General features: G+C 43.7%; 1 protein-coding gene across 1 annotated transcript; it reads right to left on the reverse strand.

Moving 5' to 3' along the window:
• Positions 1-11,688: 11,688 nt before the first annotated feature.
• On the reverse strand, positions 11,689-16,837 carry ADRA2C (adrenoceptor alpha 2C). Its single transcript, XM_037385790.1, has one exon. It carries the CDS (start codon positions 16,236-16,238, stop codon positions 14,901-14,903), a length of 1,338 nt encoding a protein of 445 aa, XP_037241687.1. The 5' UTR covers positions 16,239-16,837; the 3' UTR covers positions 11,689-14,900.
• Between the last annotated feature and the right edge of the window lie 466 nt (positions 16,838-17,303).

The raw sequence follows: 17,303 nt of genomic DNA on the forward strand, positions 1-17,303 counted from the left end.
TTTATTGATAGAACATATTATGAAAACAAAACCTGTTGATGGTGGGGACTGAATAATGAAAGGTATTGTTTTATGACAACAAAAGATTCCCTGAAATGATTTCCAAAAAGATGCTAAACCGTAACAATAGAAATTGATTCTAATCCAAGCAAATAGATTTAATGTAGTGCTCTTTGCTTGGGATCAGGTGCATGGAACCATGATTTTCAAAACCCATTGTCTACAGCTACTCTCTTTAGTCTAGACTGAAGATACCTAAATTCCAAGCTTACGTTTTTGCCATGCTAATGGAGCATCTCTTTCTGAAAACAACGAACGCTCATCACCTGAGCCAGCAACTGCTAAGTTGTAGCCACATGTTTGGGTAGTCTTTCCCGCCAGGCCGTTGTGGTTTGTTTAGTTAACATTGGTGAAATCCAGGTTCTGACAAAAGCATTACAAAATTTACTCTTAGTAGAGAATAAAACCAAAGGCAGAAATATTCCTATCAGCTATTCACATTATCACCTCTAAGCTCAAAAGGAAAACACTAGTTTAGAAACCCTGATATACGAAAATCTCTGCCAACAAGTGGCTTATTAGTCATCAGAATTTTTCGTTCCAATCTCCCTACTGTTTGTCTTCCTTGGATTTTAAGAACTTTTTCAAGAAAAAATAATCTGAAATTCTTAATTTTTTGCAGGTATGGATTTTTACTTTTCTCCATATTTCTGTAGCAAAATAGGAAAAAATGTACAAGTAGGTAGGCAGGTGTAAATGAATAAATATGTAGAAAAGAGGGCTTTAAGTTCATATGATTGTGAGAGTTTTTCCCAGCATTGGTCTTTTCCATTTGAAAAAAAAAATAGGAAATATTATAACTCCATGAAAAATGTTGACAGAATGAGAAATATTACTGAAAATTAGCTCCAGTTCTCTTGCTAGGTAGCCATTGGTATGAAAAAGGGTTTAATTTTGTTAATTAGTTTTCTTTTTATTAAAATGCCTTTGAAATGGAACATAAAATGTGGGGTGGTGTAGAGGGAAATTTTCCCCATTTTGCTAGCATTACAGATATATGTAGACAAACCATTACTAGGAGAGTAAACACACCATAACTTGGGGCGATACAGCAAAGAATACTTATACAAACAGAAGTGAAAGGTTCCCATTGTCAGTGACTTTAGTGGTAGCTTGTTTCTTTACTCTCCCTCCACCGATCAGATGGTCCTTCTAGTAGCACCTCCACCCACCTCTCCAACCTGCTCACAATATGCAGACGTTTCAGCAGAATCCTGTCTCCTATCCTGAGGGATTTCCTTGCTTGGTCCTGCCAGACAGTATCACCAGCTAACCTGGCTCAGAGGTGTAGTTTTGGTCAGCTGGGCAGCCCACTCAGTTCAGTTCCTTTCCTTTCCAACATCTTTCAGTGTTCTTGAAAACTGCTGCTAGCTATCACAAAAGTCTGTGTGCTCTTTTCCAGCAAAACTCTCTATCAGCTTTGTCATACAGTTCTCATGTAGAGGAGGCATCATCTATTAAGGCAGTCGAACACAGTAGGTGTGTAAAAATATACTCTACCTTTATAAGGCAAGATTTCCTTCCCTTTCCCCCCTCTAAGTCCCAGAATTTGAGTTCAAGTACAATGATGAATCATTTTGAGAAGACTTATGAGTAGTTGTCCCATGCAAAATAAATGCTCTGTGGCAGTGTATTTCCATTTCATGAATGAATGATACTTTCTCCTCCACAGTCTCTCCACAGGATTTACTGGTCAATACCATGAGGCTCCATTGCAGCAAAAGAAGGCTGAAGGTATAAATTCTTCAGTATTTCTCTACCTGATTTTGGAAGAGCCAGTAATACAAGAATTGTATTTTGTGGTCGCATAGGCTAAATCTGTTTGTTTCTACTGGACTATATATATTGCAATTGTCACTCCAGCAAAACCGTAGTTACAGTTTTAATAGCTCAGTTGACCTAGGCACTAATTTTATCAACAGTTTTGGGGGTTGAAATGTCAAGCGCTGGTTTCCAGCACAGAATCGAAACTTTTCTAAAAAGCTAGAGGAAAACCTAAGTAATCTGCACTGGAACCCATTTCAGTGATGAAATGATGCCTGTTTCATGGGTTGGTTTCTCTTAGGCACCATTGGGAAGCTGAGGCTGATGGACTAGTAGCCATCTGTAGCTGGTGCACACTGCAGCACTGGTGTTCTCTGTGTTCTTTCCTGTGTATTACTCAAATTGACCCCAGATACACTTACCCAAAGAAAGAATTCTTTTTCAGCGTTACAGGTCTCTGGTTCTAAAAGATTACAAGAAGGCAATAGCATCGCTTTTACTTCTGGGAGGGGAGCTGTGAGTGATAGCAGTGAGCCTGCTTGTGTTTTCAGAGCTCTAACATCAGTTAATTCAATTGCAGTGCAGGAGTTATCTATTGAATGGAACAGCAGTCTGTAAAGGCCAGTTTACAGCCCTGTTGCTGCTTCTTTTCTTGCACTCATTGCACTTTGCAGGTTTGTTGAACAGTGAAAAACATAAGAAACATGAAAGAAGAAAAAGAGAAAGGAACAATCATTAAAAAAAGTAAAATTATAATTAATGGTATTAAAAGGAGCAGTCATGGGCCTGTAAAACCATATCCCATTATTAAGGGAGGGAATTCAGTTACAGAGTCAGTGCACAGACAATTACATTCTGCCAAGGAACCCTGAGGCTATTCATGGAAATATTTACCTGACTATGTGTGTGTGTCTGATTGCTCCTTAAAAATGAATAAAAATGGAACTTACAGACAAAACCAAACTTTTAAACACCCATGACAAATTTACATATACATAAATCAATCTAAGGGGGCAATTTGCGGTTTTAATGACACCAATAAAAACATACAGTTATCTTGAACTGTACTTATTTTTCACAATCTAATTATTGTTTGAGTTGAATATTCAGCTAGATATAAGAACATGCTTGTCATTTGTTTTGAGCATCGAAGGTTTAAAATGGCTTATTGCTGATATTTTAGTCTTGGGACATATGTAGTTCTCATTGTAGGATGTGCAACTGCTTGGGAAATAGTTATAAAAATAACTTCAAAGAACAGAAACAGAGCACATTGATTTAGAAACCTCATGAGTGCAGTTTTCTGGATATATGTAGACAAAATGTTGACATTTTTCATTCCAGTTTTTTCCACATTCAATTTGTCATTATTTGTATCCTGGGCAGGAATCATGCTTCTAGACACTGAACTTGCATATAAGAACCCCCAAAACAGGACCTGTCTCAGAAACGTCAAAGCCTCCATGCAAGCTCTGTTCCCAGAGTCACAGCTCCCACAGAGATTAATACCTCCTTCCCAATGCTGTACCACAGACAGTGAGAGGTTTTGAACTGAATATTTGCAAATAATATGAACTTAAGCTAAGCAGGAAAGTATAAGGCAAAAGTTTTCCTCTAAAAATTGTTCTGGCCTTTAGCTATAATCATAGAATCATTTAGATTGGAAAAGACCTTTAAGATCATGGAGTCCAACTGTTAACCCAGCACTGCCAAGTCCGTCACTAAACCATGTCCCTAAGCACCACATCTACATGTTTTTTTAAATATCTCCAGGGATGGTGACTCAACCACTTCCCTGGACAGCCTGTTCCAATGCTTGAATCACTTTCAGTGAAGAAATCTTTCCTAATATTCAATCTAACCCACCCCTGGCACTTCAGGCTGTTTCCTCTCGTCCCATTGCTTGTTGCTTAGGAGAAGAGACCTATACACGGTGATAAATTGTTAGTTCTCTAATATCTTCTTTAGATATACAAAATAGCAAACTCAAAGATTTTAGAGCTACTTCAGCACATAAGAGTTTGGGAAAGCTGCAAAAGTTAGTTATAAAAGTAGACATTGAAGATGCATATTGCAAACCTCAAATTTCAAGTCATGCAAAGAAAAAATAGAGGACAGATGAACTCCTTAAAAAGTAGTACCTCAGTGACTATCGTCAAGTTTTTAAGTTTTTCTAAAATACTGATCTAGGCCTTCTGTAGCACTTTTTTTTGGTTCATAACTTTCAAAAATATTTATGAATGAAGTACTGTTGTGCGTATCCTGTAATGAAAAAAAGAGGCAAGAGATTGAAATGACAGGTTCAAAGCACATAGCGCACTGGGCTAGGTGTCAGGAGTGGAACTAGACATGAATCCACATCCAGGTCTCAATAATGTCCTCTGTTCGCTGTTAACTTCTCATAAAACAATTTTAAAAGTTTTGGGCCCAGAACTAGCATTTTTACTCCATCTGAATAGTATCAAAGGCTAAATAAAACTGCAGGCATTTTAAAGTGGTTCTGGAGTCCCTATGATGACAGAGGGCCCCAGAGAGTTTTCTGAACTTTCTGAAGCCAGGTGGGAGTGCAAGTGGTACCGAACACCTCTGGAGCTTCGTAAAAGACAGTGGAGGTGGGCATAAAGCAAGTATTTGGTTTGATAATTAAACAGAAGAGCACCTTTATCAGCTGTAGCAATGGGACCTGTGTTCTGTTGATTCCATGAACACGTTTTGTGAGGAATAAATGTAGCCTGTGGCTTCATGATGCTGTTGATTCACCACGCCCCCATCCAGGTGGGCTTCAGCTGCCTCAGTGGTGTCTGCACCCCAGAGACTGCAGCAAGACCGGCTTGCTGCAGATTTGGCCCCAGGAATCTTCTTTTTTGGATCGACACTGATACTTTATGTTGTACTTGCGCAAGCTACACCAAGGAGTATAACGGTATGGTAAAAGCATTTTCTAGCCCTGTAATATATTTAGTGGCAACCAAATAATAAACCTTATAACTTATATGGAATATACAAGTGTATTGCCATGCTCTACAATAGCATCTGCATCATAACTGCAGAGAAACATGACTGACATTTTGAAAGAAGGAAAGGATTTGCCTTTTTTGTTTTTCTTTCCTGATGTAACAACATACTCATGAATTCATCAGCTAGCGCCTGATCCTCTGAAATACCACTTCTTACAGAAGGGTCAGGCACCTTTCATGCAAAAATGAATGAGGAGTGAAGCAACATGTGTTGTTGTCAGAGGCTCACCACTGCTCAGGCTCTAACTAAAGTCTTCAGTTGTGTATGGAAACATACTAATTTCCTTGTTATTTTTATCCTGCTCATGACAGCTATGATGTAAGTCATGACTTGCTGCTTTATGATCTATATTCTTCACCACTTCAAAGTCAGTAGATCATGAAGACACATTTGACTTGCTGGACATAAACATAGTTTGTTTTATTTGAGAAAAAAACTCAAGAGCAATATTTTGGCTGGACTTCTAAAGAAAATGCCTGTAAAATATTTGTATGTGCATGTGCCTTTACTGTGTTAAAGTACTGGGGTGGGGGAACATGCTGTAAGGGTCTTTAGTTATCAAATTCATTCTAAACAAAGACAATGTTTGTGCCCTGGACCCAGCCAAATATATCTTAGACAAAATTTGCCCATGGAAGATAGAAACATTGTAAAGATCAGGAGATTCGAATGGCCTAAGGAGGAGATGAGCAAAGTTTGCCCACATCTAGCAATATATGTGCATCTTTCTATAGACTATTATTTTGTTGCTATCCAATTATTAGGACTATCATTTTGTTTAACTGTGACAGGTCCTGGACTCATAGGCTAAATCAGGTTGGAAGGGACTTCAGGATGTCTCTAGTCCAGTCTCCTGATTAAAGCAGGGTCAGCTATGAGGTCAAACCAGCTTACTTAGAGCATTGTCCAGTTGGGTCTTGAAAACCGCACAGCTTTTCTGGGCAACTGAGATATTTTATTACATGACATATAAAACCTCAGGGATAAGTAAGTGCATTGCATTAATTGAGTTGTGCTTGATTAATCAGAGAATTAAATGGTTAATTTCCATCCAAAAGTCCTAATGACTCTTTTTAATATGTTTATTCCTAATGTTTATTTTTGCATTACCAAAATAGAAAAGGAACAGTTATTCTTGTAGTCCTGTAAAATATCTTTTCTGTTTGTTTCTCCTCTGAAAGAAAGGGAGGAAAAAAAGTAATTTCTGTCATTAATTAGTAGTACTGTTACCACAACAAAAATTGAACTAACACACAAAAGTTATGACCCTTTTTAAAAATACTGTAACCTGAGGGCAGCTCAACCTATGTGACTATCAGTTATCCCAAGCTGGAGATGGCAGGATTAGGTCGGAATGAACTGCTGCTGAACTCCTTCTCCAGGAACCAAACAGGTTCCTTCTCCCACATTTACTATACAGGACAACTTTAAAAATTACTTCTACCTACTTTTTCCCCTTAATACATGTATTGAGGACAATCCTTCCCTTAGTTAGACAGTGAGTCTGAATAGACTTTGACTGGCATTTCTGTAGGTGGCAAATACTGTCAGGAAGCCTCCTCTGTACAAAATGTTCACCTGGCATTCAGTTCCCTCTATGGTCATCCTTTGCCTGAAAAATATACACAAGAGTTGCTCAAGAGCCCAAAATGTTTGTTCCCAACAGGCATATTGCCAGTTACGGAGTCCATCATACCTAACAGAATCACGTATGTTATTCTTGACTCTGTAACATTAGTTTTTGTTGAGTTCCTAGGTAATTTCTGGATTATTGAAGACAGGTTCAGTAATCTCAAGGGAAGTGACCTTCGAAGTGTGAGAAAAGAATGATCTAGTGATCCACATTGTATCCTAAGACACCTGGCAGTCACTCAAGAAAATGGGAGACATGAAAGATGCCTGAGTTTATGTCTGTTTTTCTACCTGAATTTGAGCCTTGACCCATAAATGAGGTCAGCTGTGTCAATGGCTAGTTTTATGGGGATTTGCATAATTTATTTTTTTTTCTAGTAGCACTTCTGATTTCTCTACTTTGCCAGCATACAGAAAAAGTCCACCTCTTTGGGGAGTAAAACATTGGTTAGAGTTATGCCCTGAGGTACTTATTTAATATATGGAAAAACCATAGGCATATAGAAATGGGGAGCGTGAATCCAACACTGGTGACTAAAATACAAACATAGTCCTTAAAAAAAAAATGTCAGCCCCTCTTCAAGACCTGGAGGTAGGGCCTTCCTTTTTTTCTACCATACAAAACCCAGACTGCATGACCTACAAGCTAGGCAAGGAGAGAAACATTTAATTTGTGTATCCTGATAGGATGCATGTGCAAGTTCTGTGAACATGCAGTATTCCACAGAGCCAGAAGCAAAAGTTTAAAGCACAAGGCAGAACTTTATACATTGGAGATTAGCGGGGTCTGAGAATCAATAGATTCGCAACTGGAAGGATCCACATAACACAAAGATTGCCTAGATTACCTACCTAAAAGCCATTATCTTTTGGTTTCTCATCAGCAAAAAGGGCACGGTAGTCATTCCTTAATGCATAAAGACATTGACAGACTGAGTGTAACAAATTTATGAAGCATTTAGATACTGTGATAATGGAGCTCAGAGTTGAGTGCCCATAAACCAAGGGCCTGATCTGCCCATGATCCAGGAGCCTGGAAGTCTCGGCTTTCTGGCACCTTATCCAGCAGCCTGCCCAGAAGCCAGCCAGACAAGCTAGTAAGCAGTCAGGCCAGCAGAAGCGATTAAAGAACTCCTGGTTTCGATTATATATGAGGAAAAATAAACATCTTTAAGGAAAGATCAGATTTCACCAAACTGGCATTTTTCTGACAGAAAAACATGACATCCAGGAATCTTACTCTTTAATATAAATCTGCTAATTGTGTTAAAACAATGCATCGTGTTCCTCTGATGTACCACGTGGTAAATCAAAAGTAGCGGTCTGATGGATGACAAAAGTCTCCTCTTAACAAATCAGCACCCACCTTAGTGAATGCCAATTTCCAGACACTCAATACTCTGCGTGCAAGCATTTATTGGTGATAAACACAGTATGGCTTGGAGTGAGTCAAGAATTTTCAGCACTCACTCCTATTACTCCGCTAGAGGTACTTACATACAGCACAACACTGCACTGAAGCACTTCGCAGGTAGTCTCTGGGGAATCCTCCCAGCACACCTGGAGAAGAGGAGGCACTGCCCACCCTTTGCAGATTCAGACACGGTGGGCATAAAAGGTAAAGGCATTGGCAAGCACGTGCGGTGTATTGTACTCAGATTGCAAGCGGGGTCTGATTTAGAGTGCAGAAAGGGAACAGAAAGACAAACGAGGGAGAGGTCTGCCATAATGTGGAGTAACTCAATAAACATGTATTTTCATACTCTAATCTTTGCTCAACACTTGAAATTGCTCCTCTCAGTACAGCTGCAAGGGCCCCAGTTGAATGCTCCACACATGTTTGCACCGAAATCTGATGAGAGGCACATCAGAGCAGGTGGTGTCCTGGGAGGGCATCTCCACCGTAGACAAGATTAAGCCTTTTCCTTAGTTCAGCTGTGGCCTTTGCTTTCAAATTTAGCTGAAGGGGCTGTTGGTTTTTTTTTTTTTTTCAGGATTTCTCATATTCTTCCCAGTATTTGACATGTGTTTGCTTTCCAGATAGAGGATGTCCTTGTGGAACGGGCGTTAGTCTACTGGGAGATAAAAACTAGATCAAATAAAACATTTATGTGGTCTAAAGGAAGGCACTTTAGCTGCATCACCTTATAAATAGTCTATTGGTGAAAGCACTCAGTGAGGAAGTGGGAGACCTCAGTATTAATTTCTTACGCTGACTAGGTTGAAAGGCATGCTGTGCTGAAAGTGTTACGCTACAGAGGAAATAATTTGACATGTTGGGTCAAAGGCATTGAGAACAAAACCAAGAGAAGTGTGTCCCTGCAGCCTAGGGTTAGCTTCTCTATTAAGTGTGCTGTACATCTCAGAACCAGTCAGGTTATTATTTCTCTGACTCGTGTCACTACCTAGACATCACACCAAAAGACCTAATCTTAGTGGCGTGCCTTTTAATTTATTAGAGGAGACTTAACAGAGTTAATGGAGGGAAATATGAATCCTCATTTTTTCCCCTGTTGTCAACAGGGTGTACAGCTTTCTCTGTCAGGAGAGAGCTATCAGGAAAGAGTATCATGCAAAACAAATGACTGCTGTTCACAAAAATGCTGAAACACAACTAATTGATTTTGATGAAGCAGGCAGCTATATTTGATTTATGTAGTTTACACTGAGGACCTTTAACAAAGCATTTTTGTTAAGAATTTACATATAGACAAATTGAATTAAGTGCTGTTTTACTTTTCATTAGATTTTTCAGAGAAGAATAGCAAAGAAAATTCCTTTACAGCAGAATGCCATTTATTGACAGAAAAGCTCTTTTTTCTAGTGTAATCAGTGTAGTCTATTAAAAACAAGCTTATTCATTTTTGCATGAATTTCTGTTTTCCAAAAGAAAAAAAGGGGGAGTGGGAGGAAGACTGGTATCGCAGTAAGATGTTAGGCTAGGACTAAGACACCAGCTTTCGATTCCTAGTATTTTCCATGCCGCTCTCTCTCTCTTTTTTTTTTAATCTGTGAGACACTGGCAATGTTTCTCTACCTTACCAACTGTTTTGCAGTAGAACTACAAAAAGTTTGGGATAGTGTAGTAAAGGACATGTACCAGAAGAGAGAGAAACTACTTGTCTTCTGTTATACTCTAAGGGCTGCCGTTACAAACAAAGGCAATACACCAGCTGTAGGCATCACCTAAATTCAGACCAAGCATGATAGTCACTGTGAGTTGATACCTCAGCCTTTCCCACTAAAACCAGTAGCAGAGTTATCCACCCAGTGGAGGACTGGGCATTTGGTATAACCATCTGAACACTGACTCTGAGCAATTTGCCACTTTTTGCTGTCTCGAGAAGCAGTATTTCCACTGTTTCCACATTACATACCTCCCTAAGTCTTTTGTAGGAGTCCAAAGTAATTGGGAAGCCATAAAATCAAAGCAAGCTCAGTTATCAGACTGGGATCTAGGGAAATTTCACAATACATCCATGATCCTTCAAACTGCTGATTTCTCCTTTTTCACGTGCCTTAAGTGTCAGACTCTCCCACTTCTGTCCTGAAATGGAGATGCGCAGGGTGTATAATACAACTAAACTATATTCATTGTGGCATTATTGATGCTACGTGGCCTTTTGGGTCCAAGTGCCAAACTATTTTTGGCTTAATTTCAAGGACAAAGGACAAACTTAAGCTTGGTGTTGAACACTGAAGTGAGCAATCCCCTATCCCTACCTTTGCCTGTGTCTTTTGTATGGCCTAGTTGACCCACATATCTGGAAGGCAAATTAACATTGTTATTGTGCAGTGAAAAAGGCAAACTCCTCTGCTGAACTTGTCTACAGTGCAAAGAAGGTAAGTAAATATTAATTCTTCCAGTGTTGTGGGTAGTCTCTTCCTCATGCACTTTCATCCCTCCAAATTAGAGCTTTTTCTCTGAAGCATCTAGTTGCCTTCTGCTCACCAGCAAGGTCACAAAAGCAACCATGAAAACACACTCACAGATAGCATCTGGCCTTCATTTTGCACAGCTTGTAGGTATTCTGTCCTTGTTGACTGTAGTCATATCTTAAGGTTAGAACATTCTCCTGAAATGCATGTCATTACAGACATTTCCTACAAAACCTCTACACATCTCAGATGCTGTTCTAACCAATACCAGCTTCCACACAGCAGGAAAGAGACCAACAATTTTCTTCTCTGCAAAACAGATGCAATCAGACAATGCTCTTCACACAGCTTATATTGAAAATATACAGCAGGGTTTGTTGCTCTGGTTATGTAGTCAAAACCCCCTTGACCCACACCTTCCATGGGTTTGAACAGTAGTCAGTTAAGCAGACAGGACTACTTTCTTTCAGTTCTTGTACATTTATGCACAAATGTTTGCTTAAATTCCTCAGGCACATCTACTGATAAAGAGGCATTGTCCTTGCCCACACCGGACAAGTTCTTGCACTGAGTAGTTCCCCCATTCACAAGTAAACTCTGGCGAAGTTTTCTGGGATTACTCAAAAAGGGTGATACAGCTCAATGTGGGCAAAGCTGCTTGCATGTAGTCTTTCATCTCGGGTCTACTTCTCAGAAATTGCCAGTGCTCTTGGAGCAACATGACTCTTCTGAACAGAGACCACACAGAACAAGGGTCTGATTCTTAATTTAGACAAAGATTTAAAGCTGTGATCATGTCAAATCTTCTCTATATAAGGCCCCTTCCATCTGCCTCAAGCCTTGAAGGGGCTAATTTCACAGTTCTTGCTCATGAAGAAAAAGGCTGAAGGACAGCAGCACTGAGTTTGCATGCTAGCTAAGTCATATTGTTTGATATTTCAATAACCAACCAATAGTGGTACTGTTCAGAAAACTGGTTTTGAAAATAAAACATTAACTTCTCACTTCAGACTGAGAGAAAATTTTCTCCACGGTGAAATCAGCAAATGAAGGGTTAAAGATCAGGCGCTTGTTACAATCAATATGGCTTCACAGCAACATTTCATTCTTCCACAATAGAAAAGAGTGAGTGTTTCAACGAGCTCATCAGATGTGATCAAAGACCCAACTGGACACGTTCAAAACTTGAAATATCTTTTCTCCTTTTCTTTAAGCAAAAGCTGCATTGCCTATTTTCCCCTCTATATGCTATTAGCCATCTTACAGTGGAAGCACAACCACAGTGTGAGCAGCAGAGCTGATAACTTTTTATGAAAAGTTAACACCACACAACATGTTACAAACAAATTCCAGTCTTCAGCTATTACAAGAGAACAATGTAATTAAAAAAATAAATCAGCCTCATTTTACTTCCTTGAAGCACATTCAGTAGTTACATTAAAAACAATTTTATAGAAATCCTCTGTATTCACTAATTTAGAGGGAAATGCACTTAAAAGGGGGGGTATACTGCACATCTTTATTGATGAATATTACTTTTTATCTAGCTCAAAAGAAATAAGACCCTCTTGAGGCATTGAATCAGATGAGTAACTGTGATGAGAAATAAATTAAAACCACAGAAAATGCCTTGGTTTTAAGTATGCTGCTGCACATAGATGTTCAGTATCTGCATCAATCTGTTTTAGACATTTGGAAATGAAAAACAAAAATAGAAGCATTATTTTCTTTACGTTTATAATGACCACAGAACAATTTTCTAGCAAAGAAATTACTTTTAAGGCACATCAGTCATTCCATTTATACTTCATGTCCACTAAAATGTATCAACTAAATTTCATTTCCATAGACTCCTTGAATTCTACAAGGAAAAACAAAGGGGAAGGATTGTGTTTACAGGCAAACAAATCTCATTTCAAAAGCAGTGCAACAGTGAAACTGCTGTGTATCTGCAGACTGGGAAACCACTCTAAACAAGCATGAAGTGAAAAAGCAGACCTTCCTCTTGGTAGGAATGGGTGGGTATCTCTAATGAAGCCATCCAGTAGCTAAGAGGTAGTAGCTATGTACCATATGATGCTTTGGTTGCTCTGGCAATCACATAGTTTCTTCAGATTACACAAACCTGAACTTTTTAGCTACATCGTTACCTACAAATAATAGGAGCTTGTTTCAGCTCTTTTTGATGTAACTTTAAAAAGAATTGTCCGTTTTGCAAAAGAGAAAATGGCTTGTAATTTCCTCCTATCGATTGCTATGTTTTCCTCTTATTTATTTGTCTCAGGAATATATTTGTACCAAACCATCTGTTAGTTATAAAGGGATGCTCCTGAAAATAAGTCTTAACATCCTTTCTTTAAGTGCAGATATTTAAACAAAGCTCAAATCTTTTCACAACTCCAAGCCTTATTTCAAGAAAGGAACCAGTAAGTTACGGGCTTGGGATTTTGAAAATGTCTCAGTTGTTTCTTTAGTGAAATCAAGCAAACTTCTAATGTACTTGGTGCAATCATCTGACCCTTACTTCAGCAGAACTTCCACATGAGTTGGCCCTAAAGTTAAATTGTCTATTGAATTAACACCAGAATTGTAGCCACCGACAGCCTCCTTTTCCAGGATTAAGTGAACCAAATGCTTACTATGAACAACTGATGAAACAAAGTGACTGCTCTGTCATTTTTCCATATGCCACCGATTTCAAGAGAAGAGAGGCTACAGACACCTGTCAGAACAGAGGGAGTAAAGAAGGGGATCGCCAATGATTCTCAGGTATAGATTCAGTTTAGCTGTTTCAAGAAGCAAACTGTACGAGATTAGATTTTGTTCCATTTTTCAAAGAGCTGTTTACTATGGAAAGGTTTGAGGCAGATGCCAAATCCTGCTGCCTATGGAAGGAGCAATACACATAAAATAGAGTAGTATTTATCCTGCAAACAGAATACAGACCTTGCAGCAGGACAGCTGGAGAAGGGATGTAAATGCTCAGCTGAGTCTTACGCTCAGTATGCACTCAGTGGTGAATGTACAGACACCAGTCCCTATCTCTCATTCTCTTCATTACAGTTTATGACATTTTATAAAGCCATGAGAAATATAGTTTGCTTTAATAACTATTTAAACTCTTCACCCCTCTTCCTCCCCCTCCCCCCAACAAAATCCTCTGAAATCATAAACTAGAAATGCAAACTGGAAAAGGGAAAAAAAGCAACATTAATATTAAAGGTTTGGAACAGCAGCTGCTCCTTCTTTTGAGATTTGTTCATATACCCCACTGACAATCTGCAATGTATGCTTCACATTAAAAAAATAAATATAAAGGACTTAGCTGCTCTAAGATTGTAAATACGAAGGATTTAAAAACCTTAGTGCTGTGGTGATTGCTCTTCCTCTGAAAATCTGCATAGCAGACTGCCTCCAACTGCATGTCTGAGAATGAGAGCAGCACACATCCAGCCTGAGAAAAGCTTTTTTGAGGGGGACCTGAAAAGAGGAGGGGGTGGGTGGGCGGGGGGGGAAGTTCCCCAGGGCACATGCAAGCTGAGCTGGTTGGAAATTTCATTTTTTTCTTGTAACTCAGAAAATGTTGAGTTCACCAAAATGATTTTTTTTTTTTTCTCACTCCCTGCTCCAGGACAGCAAGGTACTTAGGACACTGATCTGAGAGGGACAGGGCAGGAATTCACGGGCTGGATGATCCAACAGGGGAAAATAAAGTCATGAGGCACATGTGCTCTTTTTCATATTTCATGAAAACATGCAAGACTTCCAGGTTTGTCTCACTGAAAAATCAAAAATTATGGGAAGATAGGAAAAAATGTTTCCCATCCAGCTCTATATGCAAAGACTCCTCCAAAGAAACAGAAAACCCCATGCTTACTGTTTGACTTAAGCCCTGTGTAAAATCACCATTCAGAAGGTTTTAACAGTACAAAGGTTTATTTAGAAAAGAGTTTGGGTTGTTCTTTAGGGTTTTTTGGCAAACATTTAAATCCTTTTGTAACTCAAAACACTGTCAGTGCCTGGTACTTTGCACTTTCTTTCCTCACCTAAGAAGTAAAAGCCAATTTCTTGCTGGGACAAGCCCACCATAGGCCCCAGCTGCTCTATTTATAAACACTCAAATCTCCACCACCACTGCCACTTAGTCCCTTCCTCTAGATGTCTCTACTTGTTTCCCCACAAAATTCCAAGCCCACAAAAGCCCACTGCCTACCAAACTCAGTGTCTTAGCCTATTTTCCTCTGTGGGCTACCCATGCCCTCTGTTAGGGTTCAAAGACAATCATTCCCTTCCCCATTTACCCATCCACGCTCCAGCACCGCTCCTCCAGCACCGTGTCACCATTCCACACCGCGGTGAATGCCCTCAGCCTCCCTGGCACTATCCCTGTACCCCATAGCATCATTCTGCTCCACCAAGGGGGCGAGCTCTCTTCCTTTTCTCTAAGCCCAAACCCCATGTTCTCTTCCCTCCTTTCTTTTTCAGCATGGAGCCTTCTCCTTCTCTTTTAACTCTACTCCTGCTCAAGGCAAATCCATGCCTCCAGCTCAGTGCCGGAAGTTCTTCTTCTTCTTCTTAAAAAGAATGTGTTTAAAGGACCTGCGGAAGTCTTGGTTGAAGATGGTATAGATGACTGGGTTGAGGGAGCTATTGCAATACCCAATCCAGAAGAAGAACTTGAAGAGCGTCTCGGGGACCTCACATGCCTCCCGGCAAATACCATAGAGGCTGTAGCTGAAGAAGAAAGGGAACCAGCAAACTACAAAGACCCCCATGACCACGGCCAGCACAAAAGTGAAGCGTTTCTCCCGGGCCTGGGTGACTTTCTTACGGCAGATGCTGCTACGCTTCCGGCGACGGCGATATGAGAAGAACTGCATGGAGCGACTGCTGGAGCGGGACAGACGGCTACTGGAGTGCTTGGAGGAATATGAGTAGGAGAAGGACTGGCTCTTGCTGCTTTTTCGAGGATGCTCCTCCCGGCTCCGCCTCCGCCTGCTCTCTGAGGTGCTGCTCTCCTCCAGCTCAATGTCCTCCAGCTCAGAGGCTTTGCGCCAGTGGTGCACTGAATAATGTCCGTTCTCTCCCAGCTGCATCCTCAGGGACGTGCAGCCGCCGGCAGCGCGGCTCAAGCCATTCTCAGTCTGGGAGGACCCCTCTGGCATTGTCCGCTTCTCAGAGAGGGTCCTGGTCCTTAGCTTGGCCACGCGGTAGATGCGGATATAGACCAACACCATGATGAGGCAAGGGGCAAAGAAAGAGCCAATGCAAGAAGACAGGATGTACCACGTCTCGTCATTGAGCTTGCACTGGGGAAAGACATCTCCCTCGGGGTCCCGGTACATGGAGATCAACGGTGGGAAGGAGATGACAGCTGAAATGAGCCAGACGGTGAGGATGATGGCCTTGATCCGCCGGGGGGTCCGCTTGAGGTTGTACTCCACTGCCTGTGTGACCGACCAGTACCTGTCGAGGCTGATGGCACACAGGTGGACGATGGAGGAGGTGCAGAAGAGCACATCCAGCGCCAGGTAAATGTTACACCAAGCCTTGCCGAAGTACCAGTAATTCATAAGCTCGTTGGCCAAGGAGAAAGGCATGACCAGGGTGGCCACCAGGATGTCCGCGCTGGCCAGGGACACCAGGAAGAGGTTCTGGGGGGCTCTCAGCGCCCGGCTGGTGAGCACAGCTATCACCACCAGCACGTTGCCCACGATGGTGAAGACGATGAGGAAGCCCACCACCGCCGCCAGGCTGGCCACGGCCGCCGGGGAGTAGGGGGAGGGCGGCTGCGGGAGGGCCGAGGCGGACGGCGCGGAGGGGGGCAGCGCCAGGGACTCGTTGAGGGAGCCCAGGCTCGTGTTCACCACCAGCAGCAGATCCATGGCGGGTGTGCGGGGCGCCGGCGTCCTAGAGAGCCCCGCGGAGCCCCCGCCCCGCCCCGCCGCCCCGCCGCCGCCGCCCCACCGCCCTCATCGCGCCCCGCCGCCCGTCCAACGGCCGCTCCGCCGCCCGCCTCCCCGCCGGCCCCTCAGGGCAGGGCCGGGCAGCGCCGCCCCGGCGCGGCAGGGAGCGCGGCAGCCTCGCCTCCGCCCGGCCCCCGGCGAGGGGGAAGCGGGGCGCAGCCGGCCCCCGCCGCCCGCCCGGTCATGCCCGGCTCAAGGCAGCCCGCGGCTCCGGAGAAGACGCCGCCCGGCCGACAGGAGTGCCCCGCGGGAGCTGGATCCTCGCCGGGCGCAGGGTCCGAGGCGGCAGCAGCGGCGGCATCAAATCCCATGGAGAGCGGCGCCCGGCGCCCCCACCCCGGCGGCGCGGCAGCGCGCTCTCGGCGAAGTCGCGGCTGCCCGGCGGCTCCGTCCTAGTCTTGCACCGCGCTCCCAATCGGCGGCGTGCCCCGCCGCCGCGCATGCTCAGTCCCGCCAGGTGCGGCCGCCGCGCCCGCCCCGGCGGAGCAGCCGGGCGGGCGGAGAAGCGCTCCGAGTGCCGCCGCTCTGCCGGTTCCCCCGCGCCGGCAGCCGCGGAGCCGCGCGGCCGGGCTGGCCTGCCCTCCCCGCGGCCGGCAGCCGCCTTCGGGGTCGCGGCGGCCGCTCCCCGCCCGCCCGGCGCGGCCGCCGGCCCCGCTCGGCAGCCCAGCAGGTGTTTCCCCCGGCCGCGGCGCGGCTCCGAGGGGAAGCCGTCCCCGGGGCGGCCGCCCGGCCGGCCGCGAGCGGCGGGTGCCGTGGGAAGCGGCGCCCGGCTCTCGCCTCCCGGCGTGCGGCGGCGGGGTGGTCGTCGCCGGCGGCGCCGGCCTCGCGCACTAGGGGGCGACCTTGCCCGCCCGCACGAGGCGGCAGCCGCGAGCGTCCGGCGGTGCCGCGCCGCCCTGAGGGGAGCGCGAGGAGCGGGGCCGCCCCGGGGGTGCGGCGCCCCCGGAGCAGAGGTGCGGTGGCGGTGCCGGTGCGCGCCCGCGT

This window comes from Falco rusticolus, chromosome 1 (assembly GCF_015220075.1).
Source record: "Falco rusticolus isolate bFalRus1 chromosome 1, bFalRus1.pri, whole genome shotgun sequence".
NCBI lineage: Eukaryota > Metazoa > Chordata > Aves > Falconiformes > Falconidae > Falco > Falco rusticolus.

What these genes read in the sequence shown, in the direction of transcription:
- ADRA2C (XM_037385790.1), bottom strand. Translation starts at nt 16,238, where the DNA reads ATGGATCTGCTGCTGGTGGTGAACACGAGCCTGGGCTCCCTCAACGAG.